Source organism: Argiope bruennichi, chromosome 1 (genome assembly GCF_947563725.1).
Source record: "Argiope bruennichi chromosome 1, qqArgBrue1.1, whole genome shotgun sequence".
Lineage (NCBI taxonomy): Eukaryota > Metazoa > Arthropoda > Arachnida > Araneae > Araneidae > Argiope > Argiope bruennichi.
Window position 1 is genome coordinate 96,254,567 of NC_079151.1, and position 17,591 is coordinate 96,272,157.

At 30.0% G+C, this 17,591-nt stretch overlaps 1 protein-coding gene across 2 annotated transcripts in view; it reads left to right on the forward strand.

The window, feature by feature from the left end:
* Positions 1 to 17,591, forward strand: part of LOC129962605 (uncharacterized) — a 294,801-nt gene that overhangs the window by 263,474 nt on the left and 13,736 nt on the right. For both annotated transcript variants that reach the window (XM_056076468.1, XM_056076553.1), the window contains exon 13: positions 16,977 to 17,130. In XM_056076468.1, coding sequence (XP_055932443.1) covers positions 16,977 to 17,130 — 154 coding nt within the window. The remainder of the gene's footprint in view (positions 1 to 16,976; positions 17,131 to 17,591) is intronic.

A 17,591-nucleotide genomic window follows, 5' to 3' on the forward strand; every position in this document is an offset into this window, starting at 1 on the left:
TCTGTTCAATTAGTAGAAAGACTTCATTGAGATATCATTAATTCCCCTAAATTGTAAGCTAAAAGATCCATTAATTATTAAAGATATTGTTTATATTAAAAATAAAATTTATTTAATATTAATACAAGTCGGGAATTATTTAAAAAATATATCCTTTAAATTTGATGAAAGCAAATGAAAACGTATATTTTCTATTATGACATAATTTTATAAATTTAAAAGAGGTTTTATGATATATTTTTTTGTTTGCTAATAGTGGCAAATAGGCTTAGTTTTGTAGCTAGTAAAAAAAAAGCCTCAAAGTAAATTCTAAATAAAGAATGAGATGTCATTTATGTCCGAGAAGAAAATAGAGGAAACAAGATAAAAGTTGACAATAGCTAACCTAGTTAAATTCTCGAGAAACTGTCCCCCTACCGTCACTGGAGAACCTTCAAACATATACTTATCGACAATCTTAGCGTAAAATTTGATACCCTGAAGAAAAAAGGATAAAAGAATCGGGGCGAAATCTTTGTCCATAACACACGACTTGCGGCCAAATCCACTCTGCCTTCACCAAACAGCCATTAGGACACCAAACGATCACAAAAATCTCCCCTACCTCTCCTACTCCCACGTCAATTGACACTTCTAGAAATGTCTACTCCCACCCTCGCACGGTAACCCCCTTCTAACGGTCAGAACTGTCAGATTTCCGGTCAAGATCTTGATAGAATTTCTGTCTCTTCTTTATATCCTTACGAGCGTTCTTCTTTGGTCAGTCATTTTATTTTTTTTCAAGGTGTTGGTGTCACAAACACTTGTTGTTTCTTGCTTGGTCTTGACTCGTGTTACTCGTAATGGCTTTGGCAAAAAATAGTAGGAAGGAGCGTGATGGCCAGAGAGTATACAGTAGAGAAAAGAGTTAATGTCACTAATGCATGTGACACAGCCCCACAGAAACGGTCTATTAGGAGGAGATTTTCTTTCTTACTTTGTTAAGAAAGGAAGGTGTTGGCAGGCGCTAAGTAATCTATCTATAGGGTGGGAAAGATTGTATATAAAGAAAGGAGAAAGTATCTTCTATGCACTATTTCTAAAAGCTTCTTGAGAAATGTTTTTTAGAGAAAGCAAAAGATGATTACGAGAAGAATAAAATTGTTTCTCTCGGGATTAGATTTAGGATTAAAAAAAGACATTAAAATCTACATGTCTTGACAAAGGATTATATTTTTTTCTATAAATAATTATGCAAGATAAATGTCTAGGTAAAAGTATTAGATAAATTTTTAATGTTTAAATTAAATAAATGTAATATATATATTTTATGAGAAATAAGTTTGAATGCAAAATCTTTATCATTTCTGTTACTGAAATGTCTGTTAATCTGCATTCTCAAATAAAAATTTCAAATTAAATGGAAATTAATTTAAAACTAATTTAGAATTAAATTAGATATAAGAAACCGTCAATTGGGAGATTAAAATCAAGTCAAATCAGACTTATGTTTCTTGATCCGTAAATGCGAGCTGTTCTACGGCTCATAGAACTTGGCGTTATTTCGAAACTAAAATTCGCCTTACAAAAGGCTTAACCATGAATTAATAACTTATATACAGAGATCTACAACCTATATTACTGACATGTGCATACAGAGCAGACATTAGTTAAGTAAGAAAGAGTTTAAGTGGACGTTACACAAGTTAGCAAATTTCGAACGATCTTTCGTTAAGAGAAAGTAAACTTTTATGAATAAAAAAAATTAAGGAAGATTTAATGACTGATTTGATAACATTCTGTAAACTTAATTCTTTAATAACTGATGTTTCGGTTTGTAATTTAAACATCAGTTTTGATTCTGGTGTTACAAGAGAGAAATTTTGGGACAGGCCTTATAGTTTTGAGCCATAGTCACATGACGAGGGTGACACTTAAACCGACACCTATTCTCCGAGTTTTTGTAGTACACCAGTGGCTAGTCCATTTTTAATATCCGCCAGCCTTATTTACATTGGTACTCCCTGATAAATTGAACTGATATTTTGAACTGGAATCCCTCCGGTTCAAATCTTTACATTCAGGCCACTATGCTTCCTGTAAATAATAAAATAAATCTTGCAAATTCAAAAAGAAAAAAAATCATACTCCTAATTAATATTTGAAAATAGAGATATTAACGAATAAAAAGATGGATATTTCATATAAATTATTTTTATTCGTGTAACATAAACATTAAAATACATGTCGTATTAATGCAATTTATGTATAACAAACTTTTATTTTCTAAACAATGCTGTTAAAAGTTCTGTTATTTCATTCAGAAAAGCAGAAAAATCGTTGAAGAACCATTCATTATTTTAGTCATTCATTTTTGACGGGTGTTATGGCAGATGGGTGTATCATATCGCTTCGTCTGAAGGATGAACTTTCAGAATATGAGTGACCATTGAATAGGACATAAAGAGAAAATACATAATTATGATGTCACTATCATCAAGTTGTCTTTGCTACAAGCTTGGCAGTAACTAAGATAAATAAAATGTTTCCTACAAGTATTTCACATAGTGACGAATGATAACATAATTATAACTTCCGTACATCAGTGCAGTAACATATCTATTAAAAAGACCATTATTTATATACTTCGATGTGTGCTTCTGAATGTCAAATGTTATATAATGCTGTTAAAGTATTACTTTTAAGTTAAATTACATAAATTCAGTTCATTCAGAATAATATAAATTATTATTTTTTATTTTTTTAGTTCAAGGTTTAAAAAATTATGTTTAATTGCTAAAGGTAGCTGCAAAAAACATTGGACCCAATAGATGACTTGAAAAAAATGAAGATAGTTGTATAGTAATCTAATTAATTATTACTATAATTTCAAATATTTCAATGAATTTTTCTTATTTAATTAGCATGAGTATAAAAATACATAGCTAATTTATAACTAATGAGCAAAAATAAAGTAAACACAAATTATTCTTAGCTTTTAAAGAAGAATTATTATTAAGTTCTTTCAAATATTTTTTTTTATCTTTATAGTTTAATATCATGTATGTATCTCTAAGAATCATGTGACAAAAGTGTATCAAATTATTAATTTGAGCACAGAGCATTTTTCATTGTATTTACAGTTGAAACATTTTAAAAACCGGAAGAGCTAAAACTGCCTTAATTAGTCTCAGTTGAATAATGATTTTATTTTTGAAGATTTTTACCATTTTTGTTCGCAACTTGATTTTTTATGCGTCCTTGATATTATTTTTAGTAGAAATTCCAAGTATTATTTAGCAAATAATTTTATTCCTGCATTTACATTAAGTGAGAATTTTAGTTTCATTTGGGTATATATGGTTAAAATTAATGTTAACAAGAAGTTCTGAATATTATTATAGATATTTATAGACTTTTTTTAATTTCGCTTTCTTTAGATTTTATTTCACAAATGACAATTTATTTACGACAAAGAGCATTAAGAATATATATCTCGTACAAGATAAATGCCTATAAAATTTTCTGCTAACCTCTAATAGCACACATATATTTTACAATATTATATATTAAATAACATTCGTAATGTTTTATAATGCTGATGAATATTAAATTATATAATACCGTACAATATTGTGTAACATTGTACAACGGGATGTCTTACATGGTATTCATAATGCCTGTAATTAGTGTTTAATAATTAAAACATATTATTTTAAGATAACTATGAATTAATTTATATATCTGTAATGAAAAAGGAAAAAAAAATAATCTTTTAGAATCTTTGTCCTACTAATTTAATTAAATGCAAAATTTTGGTATGCTAATTTTCCAAAATTGATCCAAAGCAAATATTCTTAAAAATAATGATGCTCTAATTTTTTCGTTCTCTTGTATACATGTTCAGTAAATAATTAATTGTTTACTAATAAATTATTAAAATTAAAGTTTAATATTATATCTTCACTATTACACTTTTCTAAAATTGCGCACTGTGCATTTTATAATGTACGTTCATACATTTCTTAACAGAAAAAAAGTGATTTAATATTAAAAAAAAAGCAGATTAATTCCCATTTTCAACTTCAAATTCAAAAATCCATTAGAAAACTCAAGAATAATAAGGGAAAATGGCCAGTAAAGAAATATCTTAAAATATTTTCATGAAATTAACATCATGAAAATATACCCAGTATCATAATTCATAAGTTAATGATAGAAGCTGCTTACTAAGATACATAAAATTCTATTGGTTGGATTAAAAATATTAAAAGCGTAGAAAGCAACGCTTTAGTTACATAGTATCTAATAGAATAAATTATTGTGTTTCCGTAAAATTTGCATATACATTCCTTACTTTTCATTCAACACTTTGTTTTATTAAATCTGAACCTGCAATCATGAAACGAATACTAGAAATCTAGAAATCGAAATTAAAGGCTAACAGCAACAAAAAAAAGTGCGTAGTAAATCCTTCCAGAAGCTGAGCGAAACTGCTTACTGGATATGCATTGCTACTGGGTGTACTTAATTACTAGGTTAAAATTACTGATAATGAACGGCACTCCCTTGAATGTTTAACCAAATTATCGGGAACGTTAAAAGGGCTTTGCTGATGCATCAGACAATGTTCTTATGGAAGCAAATTTGCTCGCTGAACAAAAGTGGTTCAAGTCCGCGAGAAGCCTTGATCTATTTTAGAGACTGGGTCTCAGAAACTCTAAATAATTTTACGCCAAGAAGTGAATTAAGTCTCGGAATCAGCTTAGTATCAGAATGAAAGGAATCAGGATATGAAGAATTTACAAAAGTTGATTTTATAATTTATATTTTCAACAAAAATAGGGTATTGTTTTCTTCATCTTCACTCTACTAATGTATGCGTAAATGGCAAGAATAATGGACCAATACAAACGATTGAATTTATGTCTAATCAATTCACCAAAAACTTATTTTTGCGGCATAGAAATGTGTAACTCGAAGCGATTATTTGGAATTCAAACATTTAATTTTTTTATCCTGAATAAAACGCAATAATAAGTTTTTCTACCATCAACTTTTATAAATTCACTTTCCAATTGCTATCTTCAAGTCATTTTTTTCTTACTAAAAACGTATATATATATATATATATATATTATATTTATTTATATAGCTTAAATATTTTCTTTAGTAAAATAAGTTGTAATATTTCAACTACATTGGACCAAACGGAAGACCAAAATAAAGAAATAACTTTTATTATCTGATATTTTACCTACTGAAATTTTCTGCAAAATATTTTTACCTACAATAGCATGTCAAATTTTAAATTATTAATAACTTTCGTCACTGCAAAATAGCCAGGACATTTTCATTCTATTTAGTCTTCAAAATTATGTTCCAATGCCAACAAATTTCCTGTACATCATTTTTGCTGCAATGATTATTTTTCCAATGCATTCTTTGGTCTTTAGCAGAAATTAATTCTTTTAAATTACGAAAAAATTAAATAATTTTCGAATTTTAAATTGATTAGCTTACCTAATTAATATTACTAAAAGGAGTACAAGTCATTTAGATAATAATGCATTTTTTAAAAAATAATTGGAATAAAATCTCCAAATTTGTTACTGATCAGAAATTTCTATTTATTGTAAGGTTACAGTCAAAATGACGCATCATTTATTATTAATAATAATTGTTGTATTATATTTATTAACATAAATTATTTTAACAATAGCCAATTAATCACGCTTACCAGTACATATGAGGATCCGTGTAGCCCCATAATAAGTATTTATTGTAATAATTCAGAGTACTAAAACAATAGTAATCCGATTATCTCTTTCTAAGATATTAATGACTGGCTAAATATAAAAATTATCTTTATTATATACATTAGAATCACATTAATTCTTCAGTATGAGTTTATATCCTTCCTGTGAAAGGCACACCATGACATATGCCATTTCTGGGCAAATTGATTCCAACCTTCTGCAGGAGGACAGGGATTGTGTAATTCTCTCCCAATAAGGCCTTTTAATGGGAGGTTAATGAAATAAACCGAATAGCCTAAGTAGTTAGGAAAAATGGCATTGAAGGGATGTTGGAAAAGTTAATTTAGAAACGGCCTGGAAGAGTTAGAACAAATGAAATTAGTTTTTGAGTTGGAGGAATGCTTACTAAGTGGGAGCGAAGACATATATTGCAGGGATGGAAAAATAATTGGAGACAGGAATTCTTTAACAGTGAATTACTTATTGAACTCTTTCCTGAATGTAGGATGCTTATAGCTTAGGGATTAAATTGGGCGAAATTCAAACATACCTATTATCAGCTGCAACTCCATACACATAATTTATGCACAAATTAATCTAATCAGAAAAAGAAATGACGCAATTAAGCAAAAATTGAATTTTTTAAATTAAACTTGTTCTATAATTAGAAAATTAATTGAGTGCATGTTAATCCGATATATATTTTTAGTTCTGAATTTAAATAGTTTGATTATCTCTTATGTGAAATGAATTTCATTTAAATGCGTAAAAATTAATTATATAACGAAAGTAAAAGTAATTAAACAATGCAAGCAATATTTGAAATTAGGAATAAATATTCAACCAGAATCAGAAACTTTGATGTATTTCTTTGATTTTTCAGCTGTATGATCAGGAGTAAAATTAAATAAAATATATCATTAAATAAAATATTAATACATTATATAAAATTAAATAAAATATGCATTTTGGAATCAAAGCTGAATTTCCAATATGAAGACTGACTCTTTTCCTTTAAGTCAAAGCTGCTTTTATTTACTTTAGAAATTTTAGTTAAAGCTGCTTTTCAACGCAATTCATTTTGAAGAACGTCAGCGGATTTAAACATCTCTACAGTCAGGTAGAATAATGTAATTAATATTCATAAATAAATTAAATTACCGAGAAATATTATTATTATTAATATTATATAATATTATTATTAATATTATATAAATTACCGAGAAATTAGGGGAACTTCAGGAAGTTTATTTAAAGTGAAATTTATTCTGAAATTAATAAAATAATATATAAAATCTGATTTACTGTTTCTATTTTACTATTTTCTATTTGTATGAGGATTTTAAACTACTGTAGTCGCCCAAAAATTCGAAATTGAGATTTTGATGGCTCTTAAAATTCCAGATCGTCTTGAGAATAAAAATACATTTTGGATCTATGTCTGTGAGCATGATGATTCAAAAATGCATTGAGCCAGAAGGGAAAACTGAGTGCATGGTCCTAACGCCAAATTTGTAGATTTATATCACATTTCTAACGAAAGCGATCTAAAAGAAACTTGTTGGTACGTCTGCTCGAACATATGTTTTTGAATTCAGTAATTCAAAATGCAAAGAGCTCGGCGAATGGTATTTGGTACAGAATTTTAGCTCAGAAAAGTAGTCGTATGTTCAATTCTCTTCATCAATGGGGGTAATTATCTTTGGATGATCTATAGATGTGATATGAAAAATGCAACGAGTTAGGCAGAATAAATTTTGTAAGTAGTCTTATATCAAAAAAATTGTAGGTTTGAATTAAATTTGCACCTACAATCGAAGAGAAGGTGTACAAAAGTCAAATTCAAATTCATTCGTCGTATAATGAAACACGAAACACATGTCTCGTGGAAGTAGGAGGTGCGGAAAACGCCACTTGCAAACCTTTCATTGGTCACTGAAGTTTTACCAGTTCCTTCCCAGCTCTTGCAATATGTTCAGAGGATGAGACGTTGTAATATTGTAAGATATTCGATTAGTATACGGAAAATTCTCCAAGAGAACACAGTGAATATGTTTTTTCTGCTTAAAAAGGTAAACTTGCGTAGAAAAATTGATGATATTCCTTATATGTGATATCAATATAGTCAACTAACTGATAAGTCTTTTGTATATATATTAGGTGCTGTATGGTTAATAGTAATATAAAATAAAAATGTTGACAGCAAACTGCGATGTCTATAGTTTAGATTAAATCTAATTAAACAAAACTTGGTTTTCTAATTAAACCTAAATGGAATCTGAATTCATGTTAAAAAAATGTGTATAGTTTATTAAAGATGATACTGTTTAAATTTACAGAGTGTTATTATTTTGTTGGATCTCTCAATAAGATAATTTAAATCTAGTAATGTTTTTTGAGGTGTGTGCAAAAGATATAACGCAGGTATACTGCAGTTGTTTTGATTTGAATTAGAATGAAAGTGTGGAATCAATTACTTTAAGAATTTAAAACTGATAAAAAGATTTATGATATTCTAAAACATATATTGTCTACGCATATTTTACTGTTGAAAATTTCATTCGGATACAAAAACAAAATTCTTTATCAACTTTATTTCAAACCTTCATTACTGTAATTGAGAAAATAAGGCTAATTCAAAACGTTTAAGTCGATTTGAAATAACTGTACTTCCATATAAAGAATATTAGAAAGACGAAATATAATGCAGAAACAAGTCTTTATTTCTAACTATACAATTAATAATTTCCCTATATAGCTATCATTGGTCAAACGTGCAACATAAAAGAGATAATATACTGTACATCAGACATTATGAATTATGATCGAACACAGATATCGCGATTTAAATCTTCATTTGTACTTCCAAAATCTTTTTTATCCTTTCTGCCTAAAGTAAAAACTTATAGAAAGCATTCATTTGTTCTTACAAAACCTTTCTGTCTAATGGATAAACATGCAAAAAGCATTCATATTATTCATTTTTCAAAATCTTCTTTTACCCTTTCTGTTTAAAGGATATGCATGTAAAATCTATAATCGGAAATAAAGGCAGATTAAATAGAAAAACAACATGTTAAAAATGTCTTTTTATTTCATTTAGTTTTGACAATGAATTCTTTAAGGCCTTCTTCGTCAGCAGCAGTGAACGGAGTAAAGAATTTTCATTTGGGTTTGAAATGTTCTCATAGAAAATGTTTCATATGATAGCGAAATCAAGTATAACTTCAGTATTGTCCATTTGCCAAAGGATAATTACACGCAGCAATTTATATTTGCTCAAAATAAAATTTCAAATTCCCTTCTGTAATATTCAAAGATTTTTCTTACCATTTGTTGACAAGAAATTGAAGAGTAATCATTCTAAATCAATTAGTATATTTAAAAAAAAATCTTTTTAGTTAAAAGTTAAGAGTAACTTATTCTGAAAAGATTGTTTGGAATTGAGTTTTCTTTTAAAGATCCCATTTATTTACTGTTAAAATGATGATATAAATAATAATAATGACTAATTTTTAGAATAAACAAAATATTCAGAACGCATAAATTTTCAATTTGCAACTAAGAGTCACGCAATTTGTTTACATTCCTTTGAGATCTTTGAAACCGACACCTTTCTATCAACCCACTCGTAATCATAATCAATTTGTCCTGAGGCAAGTGACTTTGTGAATGGAATTCCACTATAGTTTACTCGAAATATACTCACGGGCACTAGATTCAGAATTCCATTCAGGATCGATGCAGCTCTATACACATTTATCCACCTCGGATGGCCGTACCGTTCTCCGCGGACAAACTCAATTTGCCCGACCTAATTGAATCGAGTTGATAAGTGTAGCCTGCTTTTAAGATTCCCAATTTCGGGAAAACCGAAGCAACCATTAGCGATTGGAATCTCGCTCCCAGACAATGGGAGGACCTGATACTGTTACAAAAGCCTTTGTTGCTGATGTTTTGAAAAGAGGGAGGGGGAATGCCGAGTTGGAAAATGATAACCCGTTCGTTTATGAAGGGGATATTTGTTGATACTCTTGTCCATCAAGCGAATGTATACATGGGAATTAATTACTTTTCTACTCCTAATACTTATGGTTGGTAGGACCTAAATTGATAGATCGGTGTTGTGGATTGTATTCAAATGCTGCATATTCGGAACTAAGGCATTAGTGCTTAAACCTGGACTGGTTTGTGCACTATGGAATTATTTTGTGGAATGCCGGTTTCGACGTAATGCAACGTAAATGTGTATGAGAGGGTTATATATTGGCTTTCTAAGCTGATATATAATACTCTTATATATCATATTATATATTTAAGCTAACAGCATGAGAAATACAGAAGGATTAAGAAGCCCAGTGAGATTTTGAAATTCAGTTATTATTAAATGTAAACTTATACCATTTGCACATATAATAAACGAAATGATGAAATGGAACAGAATTTCTTTCATCATGAAACATACATTTCTCAAAAGCATACGTTTAAATTAAAATATCTAGATGGTTCGATAATTGTCAGTGGAATCTCTGCATTGAATAGTGTATTGACAAGTTATAGCATAGATATATGTACTATATATAGATATATTTTTCATGGTTATATTTACTATATGACATCGACCCTCGGGGGGGGGCATCTCGAAATGAGGATGAGATGCTTCCGGCATGGTGGTTGGATCTCGCCACCCTGGAGGGTACACAAGTAGGTGGGGGATCTGACTCCTCCCATCGATGACGGGACGTACTTCCTTCGGGGAGGGTTGTACAGTGGCCGGTGAAGGCCCTTAGGACTCAACCACAGTTTCCGCCAATTGCTGTTGCGGCGGTCCGGTCATTCAGTTTTATGGTTTAAATCCGTGTGCCTTAGGGCGGGTAGGAGAGTTAGATGGTTGACTTACTATATGACATCCACCATTCATAATCTCAGATAAAAAAAAGGAACAACATTTTTTTTGTGAGAGAAAATATTTCTGTTCATTATATTCTTTTGTCACTTTTTCCACAACCGACTATTGATACTGCAAAATATTAAAATGCTTATTTAACAGCTGTGTGTTTGGATGAACGAACGTTGGTGTTTATGCTTTGTAGCATCTTCCATTCTGTATGTCAGTTAGCGAAATACATTTTACTCCTTTTGGTATCCAATATTTTTGTTTGTTTAATTTTGCCATTTCTTCTGCTTAGTTTAGTTATATTAAGTCCCGTTTTAAAGCAAAACTAGGACTATTTTGGAACAAACTTCGTAATTTTCAACCTCGGTCAGATGACGAGGACGACGCCTGAGCTGGCATCTCCCTCTCCAAAGTTAAGCCCCACACCAGCGGCATGACGTTTTATCTCGATGGATGTAACATACGTCAGACCTGATAACACAACGGTTCTTCTGTAAAATCGGGACTCGAACTTGTAACCCGTCGGTTCCGGAGTCGAGACCTTACCAGCAGGCCACCACGGCCCTATCGTTTTCATCAGAACTGGTTATTGATGCTGCAAAAAGTTAAGGTGTTTATCTGACAGCTATATTTCTGGATGAATGAATATGGATGTATGTGCATTGTGGCATTCTCCAGTCTGGGTTTCAGATGATGTCAGACGAGGAGCTACATTTTTTTCTAACAGCATGTAAATTTTTGTTTGTTATGTTTTGCCATACCATCAGAACTGGTTATTGATGCTGCAAAATATGGGGACACTTGCTGATAGTTATGTTCCTGGAGGAAAGTTATCGATACACTTAATTTGTAATGTCCCCTCTCAGGATCTCAGATGCACGAAGAAAACACTTTTCATAGTTGTATCCAATATTTCTATATGTTATAATTTGTCATTCCATCCGAACTGGCTTTTGATACTACAAAAATTGGAATAAAGGTCTGAAAGTTATATTCTTGGATAAGTCAGCCATCTAACACTCCGACCCGCCACGAAGGCACACGGATTTAAACAATAAAAACTGAATGACCGGACCGCCGCAACAGCAACATTGGCGGGAACTGTGGTTGAGTCCTAAGGGCCGTCACCGGCCACGGTACAACCCTTCCCGAATGAAGTAAGTCCCGTTATCGATGGGAGGAGCCAGATCCCCCACCTATAAGTGTACCTTCCAGGGTGGCGAGATCCAACCACCATGCAGGAAGCATCTCATCCTCATTTCGAGGTGTCCCCGGGGGTCTATATTCTTGGATAAATGGCACTGGAAGCTTTTACTTTGCGACGTCCTCCATGCAGGATTTCAAGTGATGTCAGATGAAGGAACACTCTTTTCCCTAGATGCCGTAGATCCGTATGCCTTGTTTTGTCATTCCAACACAAATGGTTATTGATAACGCAGAAACGGCATATTTTTGTATAACATATGTTGTTCTTGGATGAAAAAACAAAAAATGTAAAGCTTAAAATTAAAATTGAAAAAGAGCGATTATTTATTAATTATATACTTCTTCAGATAATTATAAAATTTTTAAAATCAAGCAATAAATTGCCTAATTTTATTAAAATATTAAGTAAAATTTTGATAAATTAGTAGATTTTTTAAATGTGACATATTTTAGGCCTAATTATTATTAAATAATTTTAACAGTTTCCAAAATATCTACAAAAATTGTTATTAAACATAGTCACAAACATGCTAACATAAGTCACAACATAATGCCACAAACATTCTAACATAAGCCACCACAGCATAATGCCACAAACATAATCTAACAAATTCTTTTGCAATACCTTTTCTACAAAAAAGGAATATGTATTCACTGTTTTGCAAATGATACGGAATGTTCATATATTTTCAGTTCTAAATTCTGAATTAATGTATTTTGAAAGTTAATTACTTTTATTTTTCAAAATATAGCAAGAATTTTTATTCCTTCATGAGATTTGAGCTAATTTCGCATAATTTTCATAAAATTTATTGGTTGAATAATAAATATCTTTGAAAATCTAGTTTTAAAATTTTCACTAGTCATTATATTAGATAAGAATCCAGTTCCAACAAATTTGGAGTACATTGTTAAACAAACGAATAAACATGAATTATAAAGGGAAAGAATCAAGAATGTCTCGATTTTTACAAAACGTTATTGGAAATTTAAAACCAATTCTGACTGGTTTATTCGGAACATATTATTACACAAACGAACAAATAAGAAAAAAATAAAGAGCAACTTAAATAAATAGCTCTTCGTACAACTTAAAATCCCTAATATATTTCTGCAACAAAATATTTTCTTAGTTTCAGAGTAAAGAATGTAAATATTAATTTGTAAATTTTCAAAATCGTTGAAACGAACTAAGTATGCTACAAAGAAACATTTTCTTGAAACGCTAACATTTCTTTTTGTGAATTTTTTTTTTTACATAATATTATTGCATAAAATAGTTCACCATACATTAAAACTAAAGCGATAAGTTCAATTTATGAATTAAATATCGCAAATAATTAAAGTTAGTACATGAATTTGTTAAAGTATAATTCCATTATATATTGGACTATTTTCCATCAAAAAATAAAACTCTTCATATTAATTAAAAGTCAATTCAATCAAGCTTCCATAAATATTTCTATAAAATTTATGAATGAAATGTTATTCCTGCAGCGTTAAAGAAAGAAATTACTAGACATTAAATACATTGCAACTATAATATTGAGAATGGGGAATTATTTTAAAAATTAATTATTTTTTCTGGAAACTCTTAAAAGCATCTTTTAATAAGCTGCGCATTTATTATTTATACTGATTTCTAAATATCGCAAACAATCAATAAAATTTTACTATCGCATAAATTTTTGATAATTCTTTCAAACTTAAGTGAAAAGAATAAATAAAAGGCAGCAGTTCCCTAAGAATTTTCTAGAATAGTTAATCCGTCTTTTGTTGAATATGCAGGAAGCAATCTTTTAAGCTTGAATAAAAAAATATTTTTTGAATCTAAATTTCCTTCGAAAAGTTTCAATTGAGGAAATACGGTTTGAAATAGGATGATAAATTTTTGCGATTTAACTTTTGTTGATAAAAGGAAAAAAGGTTTTAATGTATTGTGCTGGTTTGCAAATACAGTCACAATGACAATAGCAGAAAATATTGCTTTATTATAAAAGGATAATAATAGTGCTTCTTTACTAGAAAATACCAGATTTTCTTATTATATTCTCTTATCTTGCAAAAACAAATTATTCCTAATAATATGAAAATTCATACTTATCGAAGAATTAATGTTCGCATTTTAAGGAATTACTCAATTTTTTTATTCATCTATAAACTGCTAAACAATCAAAAATTTATAACATCGATAGTAATTTTTGTAAGGAAAAGTTATTTTTATACTATATAACGTTAATAAATAATTTTTTTAGAAATAGATCTTATAGATCTGAAAATTCATACTTATCGAACAATTAATATTCTCATTTTAATGAATTACCCATCTTTTTTATTCATCTATAAACTGCTTTACAGCTGAAAAATCAAAGATTTATAATAAAGATATTATTTTTTGTGGGGAAAAGTGATTTTTATAGTACATAACTTTGATTAATAGTTTCTGTAGGAATAGGTTTGAAAGATCTGGAAATAGATTTTAGATAGCTCTTATAGATCTGAAAATTCATATTTATCGAACAATTAATTTTCGCATTTTAAAGAATTATCTATCTTTTTTATTCATCTATTTACTACATTATTGCTAAATAATCATAAATTTATAATATTGATAATAATTTGTATTGGAAAAAGGATTGTTATATTATATAACTTTGTTAAATAATTTTTATAGAAATAGATCTGAAAGATATGAAGATAGATCTTATAGATTTGAAATTCATATTTATTTAAAACAATTAATGTTTGCATTTTAATGAATTACCTATCTTTTTTATTCATCTATAAACCACATTACTGCCGAACAATTATAACGATAACGATAATAACTTTTGTAGGGTGAAGTGATATTTATATTATATAACTTTGATCTTAATAATTTCTATAGGAAATCAAAAACGGAGATAAAATTTAATGCAGATTCATCTTAAGATTAATGATTTTTTTAAAAATTTATTTTGGATTTTGAATTGGATTTGATTGCTTGCTTGCATATGGTTTGCACTATATATTCAATCAATTTAATTTAAAATATGACATTTTACAAAATTTACTTTGGATGAATAGAAAATACAAGATAATACAAATGTAAGTTAATACAGATATTTAAAATGGAATAGGTATATTTACAGATAATGGGTATAAGCAAATCACATCTTCTACCGTATAGAGAAAAGCTAGCTACCGCAGTCGTTGACATCAGCAATCAGTCATCGTATTGTAGTGTGCCATTTATTAATTTCCTAAGTAGTTTGTTGTTTGTTTGTTTTCTTATGGCACTTAAGCCGATGGGGGTCGTCTCTTGTTTTTTATAGTAGCGCCAACTAGGGCCAAGAGTACGACTTTGCCACTCACGCATCACTCATTCGCTTGCACAACCCCTTTTTACAGGAGGGCACATTCACACACCTCACAGATAGAACAACGGAAGAACAACCATGCCCAAACCGGGACTCGAACCCGGGACGCCCAGATCACGGGGAAGACACGCTACCCCTATGCCAGGACGCCGGCTCCTAAGTAGTGAATGTGCTATATTCTACTAGAAAAATCTTAAGACAGACATTGCAATTTTTTTCCTACATATTGAAACTTCTTCATCTATTGCACGGACTCGGAGACACTTACTAATTTTGCATTTCGGTTTGTTGCTGGAATAGTGGCTGGGAGGGCTGATATAGTGGTTGCTGGAATAGTGGCTAGTGGACCAGCTCATGTTACTGACATTATTTGGCCATGGAACATTCTGTGGTGTGACGAAGGACACATTTGCCTCTGTGGGCAAGTAAATTATCACAGCTGTCGAATTTTACCATCAGGAAATCCTTGTCTTGAAAAAGTAACAGTGTGGTGAAGGTTTTATGACTGGAATTATCATGGGCAATATTTTTAAAGATAGAACTGTCATTATCATTGAACAGTATTTTTAAGAGCTAATTGTAAGTGGAATCGAAACCTGATCCCTCACAGGATAACAATACCAATGCCATGCTATAATGAGTGGTTCTATATTCCTACAATTTCAACAACATGGTTGGACAGGGCATCCTTTTCATGCGCGATCATTCACCTTCTCACTTTGATCGTCATATAAAGCAATAGCCAAGACAACGTTTCACAGATGCACGGATGATCAAACGTCATTTTTAAGTAGCATGACCTCATCGTTTGCCGGATTTAACTCCGCCACCTTGCGATTTTTGGTTCAATGATTTCTGAAAGAAAATTATCTATACGGAAATCACGGCATCTGAGCCAGATCTGAAGAACAACATTCGGGACAATGTTCTTGATATTTCGCAGATGTACTCCGAATATATATATATATATATATATATATATATATATATATATATATATATATATATATATATATATATATATATATATATATATATATATATATAATATTATAGATGGGTGACCGAACAGAGGAAGGAACTTTTGAAATTTTAACTTCGGTGTATTCCATTCGGAAGGCAAAATTTGTACAGGAAATGACCATAAAAGATGCGTCAGTCTATATTGCGACACAAGAGTACAAGACACCAATTTTTTTTATCTTCACTGATTTTACTATGAAGTTTTGATAAGGATTTCTTTGATACGTGCAGGATTTAGGAAAGGGAATCTTTCGTATTTACAAAAAAAAAAAAAAAAAAAAAAAAAAATGTTGTAAGCATTAGAGATTTTTATCCCTTAGTTCGCAGCGCGAGAAAATGAATAATCATCAGTTTTCTTGAATGTATGTCAAAATTATTATTTAAACCAATGTTGTAAGCATTAGGGATTTTTATCCCTTAGTTCGCAGCGCGGGAAAATGAATTATCATCAGTTTTCTAGAATGGATGTCAAAATTAATAAAATAAAAAGTCGGAATTGTATTAGCAAATAAGAGAACATTTTAGAATAAAGTTAGGCTAAATTAAGATATAAATTAGCAAATTAATTAAGATTTAAATTAAATTAAGATATATCTTTATATATATATAATATAGTTATTCACTTGGAGTACAGTATAGTATCTAAAAAAATTTGTTAAAGAAATCTGTTTCTTTATCACAAAAAAAAGTTTATCTTGATTACTTCCTGAAATTTGTTTGTACCTAATATGGATTTTTCCCCTTTTATTTTAGATGCCCAGTGGAGGTGAAAATGATGCGAGAAGTGCGTACCATCGAACCTCAAAGCAAATCACTCGAGGGTTATTTAGAGGCCTTTACATTCACTGGTAGCAGCATGTTGGAATTAGAAGCAGAAGTGGAGACTTGTCTAGAGCATTGCAAACCAGTAATTATATTTTTTCACTTAATCGTTCTGTTTTTATTACGAAAAAAAGAGTCCAAATCTTTCTGATATGACCGAGGCAATTTCTAAACATACGTGCTTTGCATGTGCGGAACGAAAGAAATACAACGGATTGCAATTTGATGTGGAGAATTCTTGTAATTTTCGTTTTTGATTGGTTTGTATACGATGTACAAAGGAAGTATTGTAATTATCAGAAGAAAAAAAAAACGTTTAAGATCTCTCTGAATTCCAAGAACAGATTTCTGGTATTATATCAGAATCTGGTATCAATCTGTCTGTTATATTATGTTATGTTATATCAATAAGTCAACCTCTCTGTGAAAGAAAGCAGTAACTAAACACCGCTCTGAAAATTTAATATATGGGTTAACAAGCAAATTTGTAGATTTGTATAATTTTTTTTAAAAGAAATATATTCACTTGCAATCTGACAAATTTTT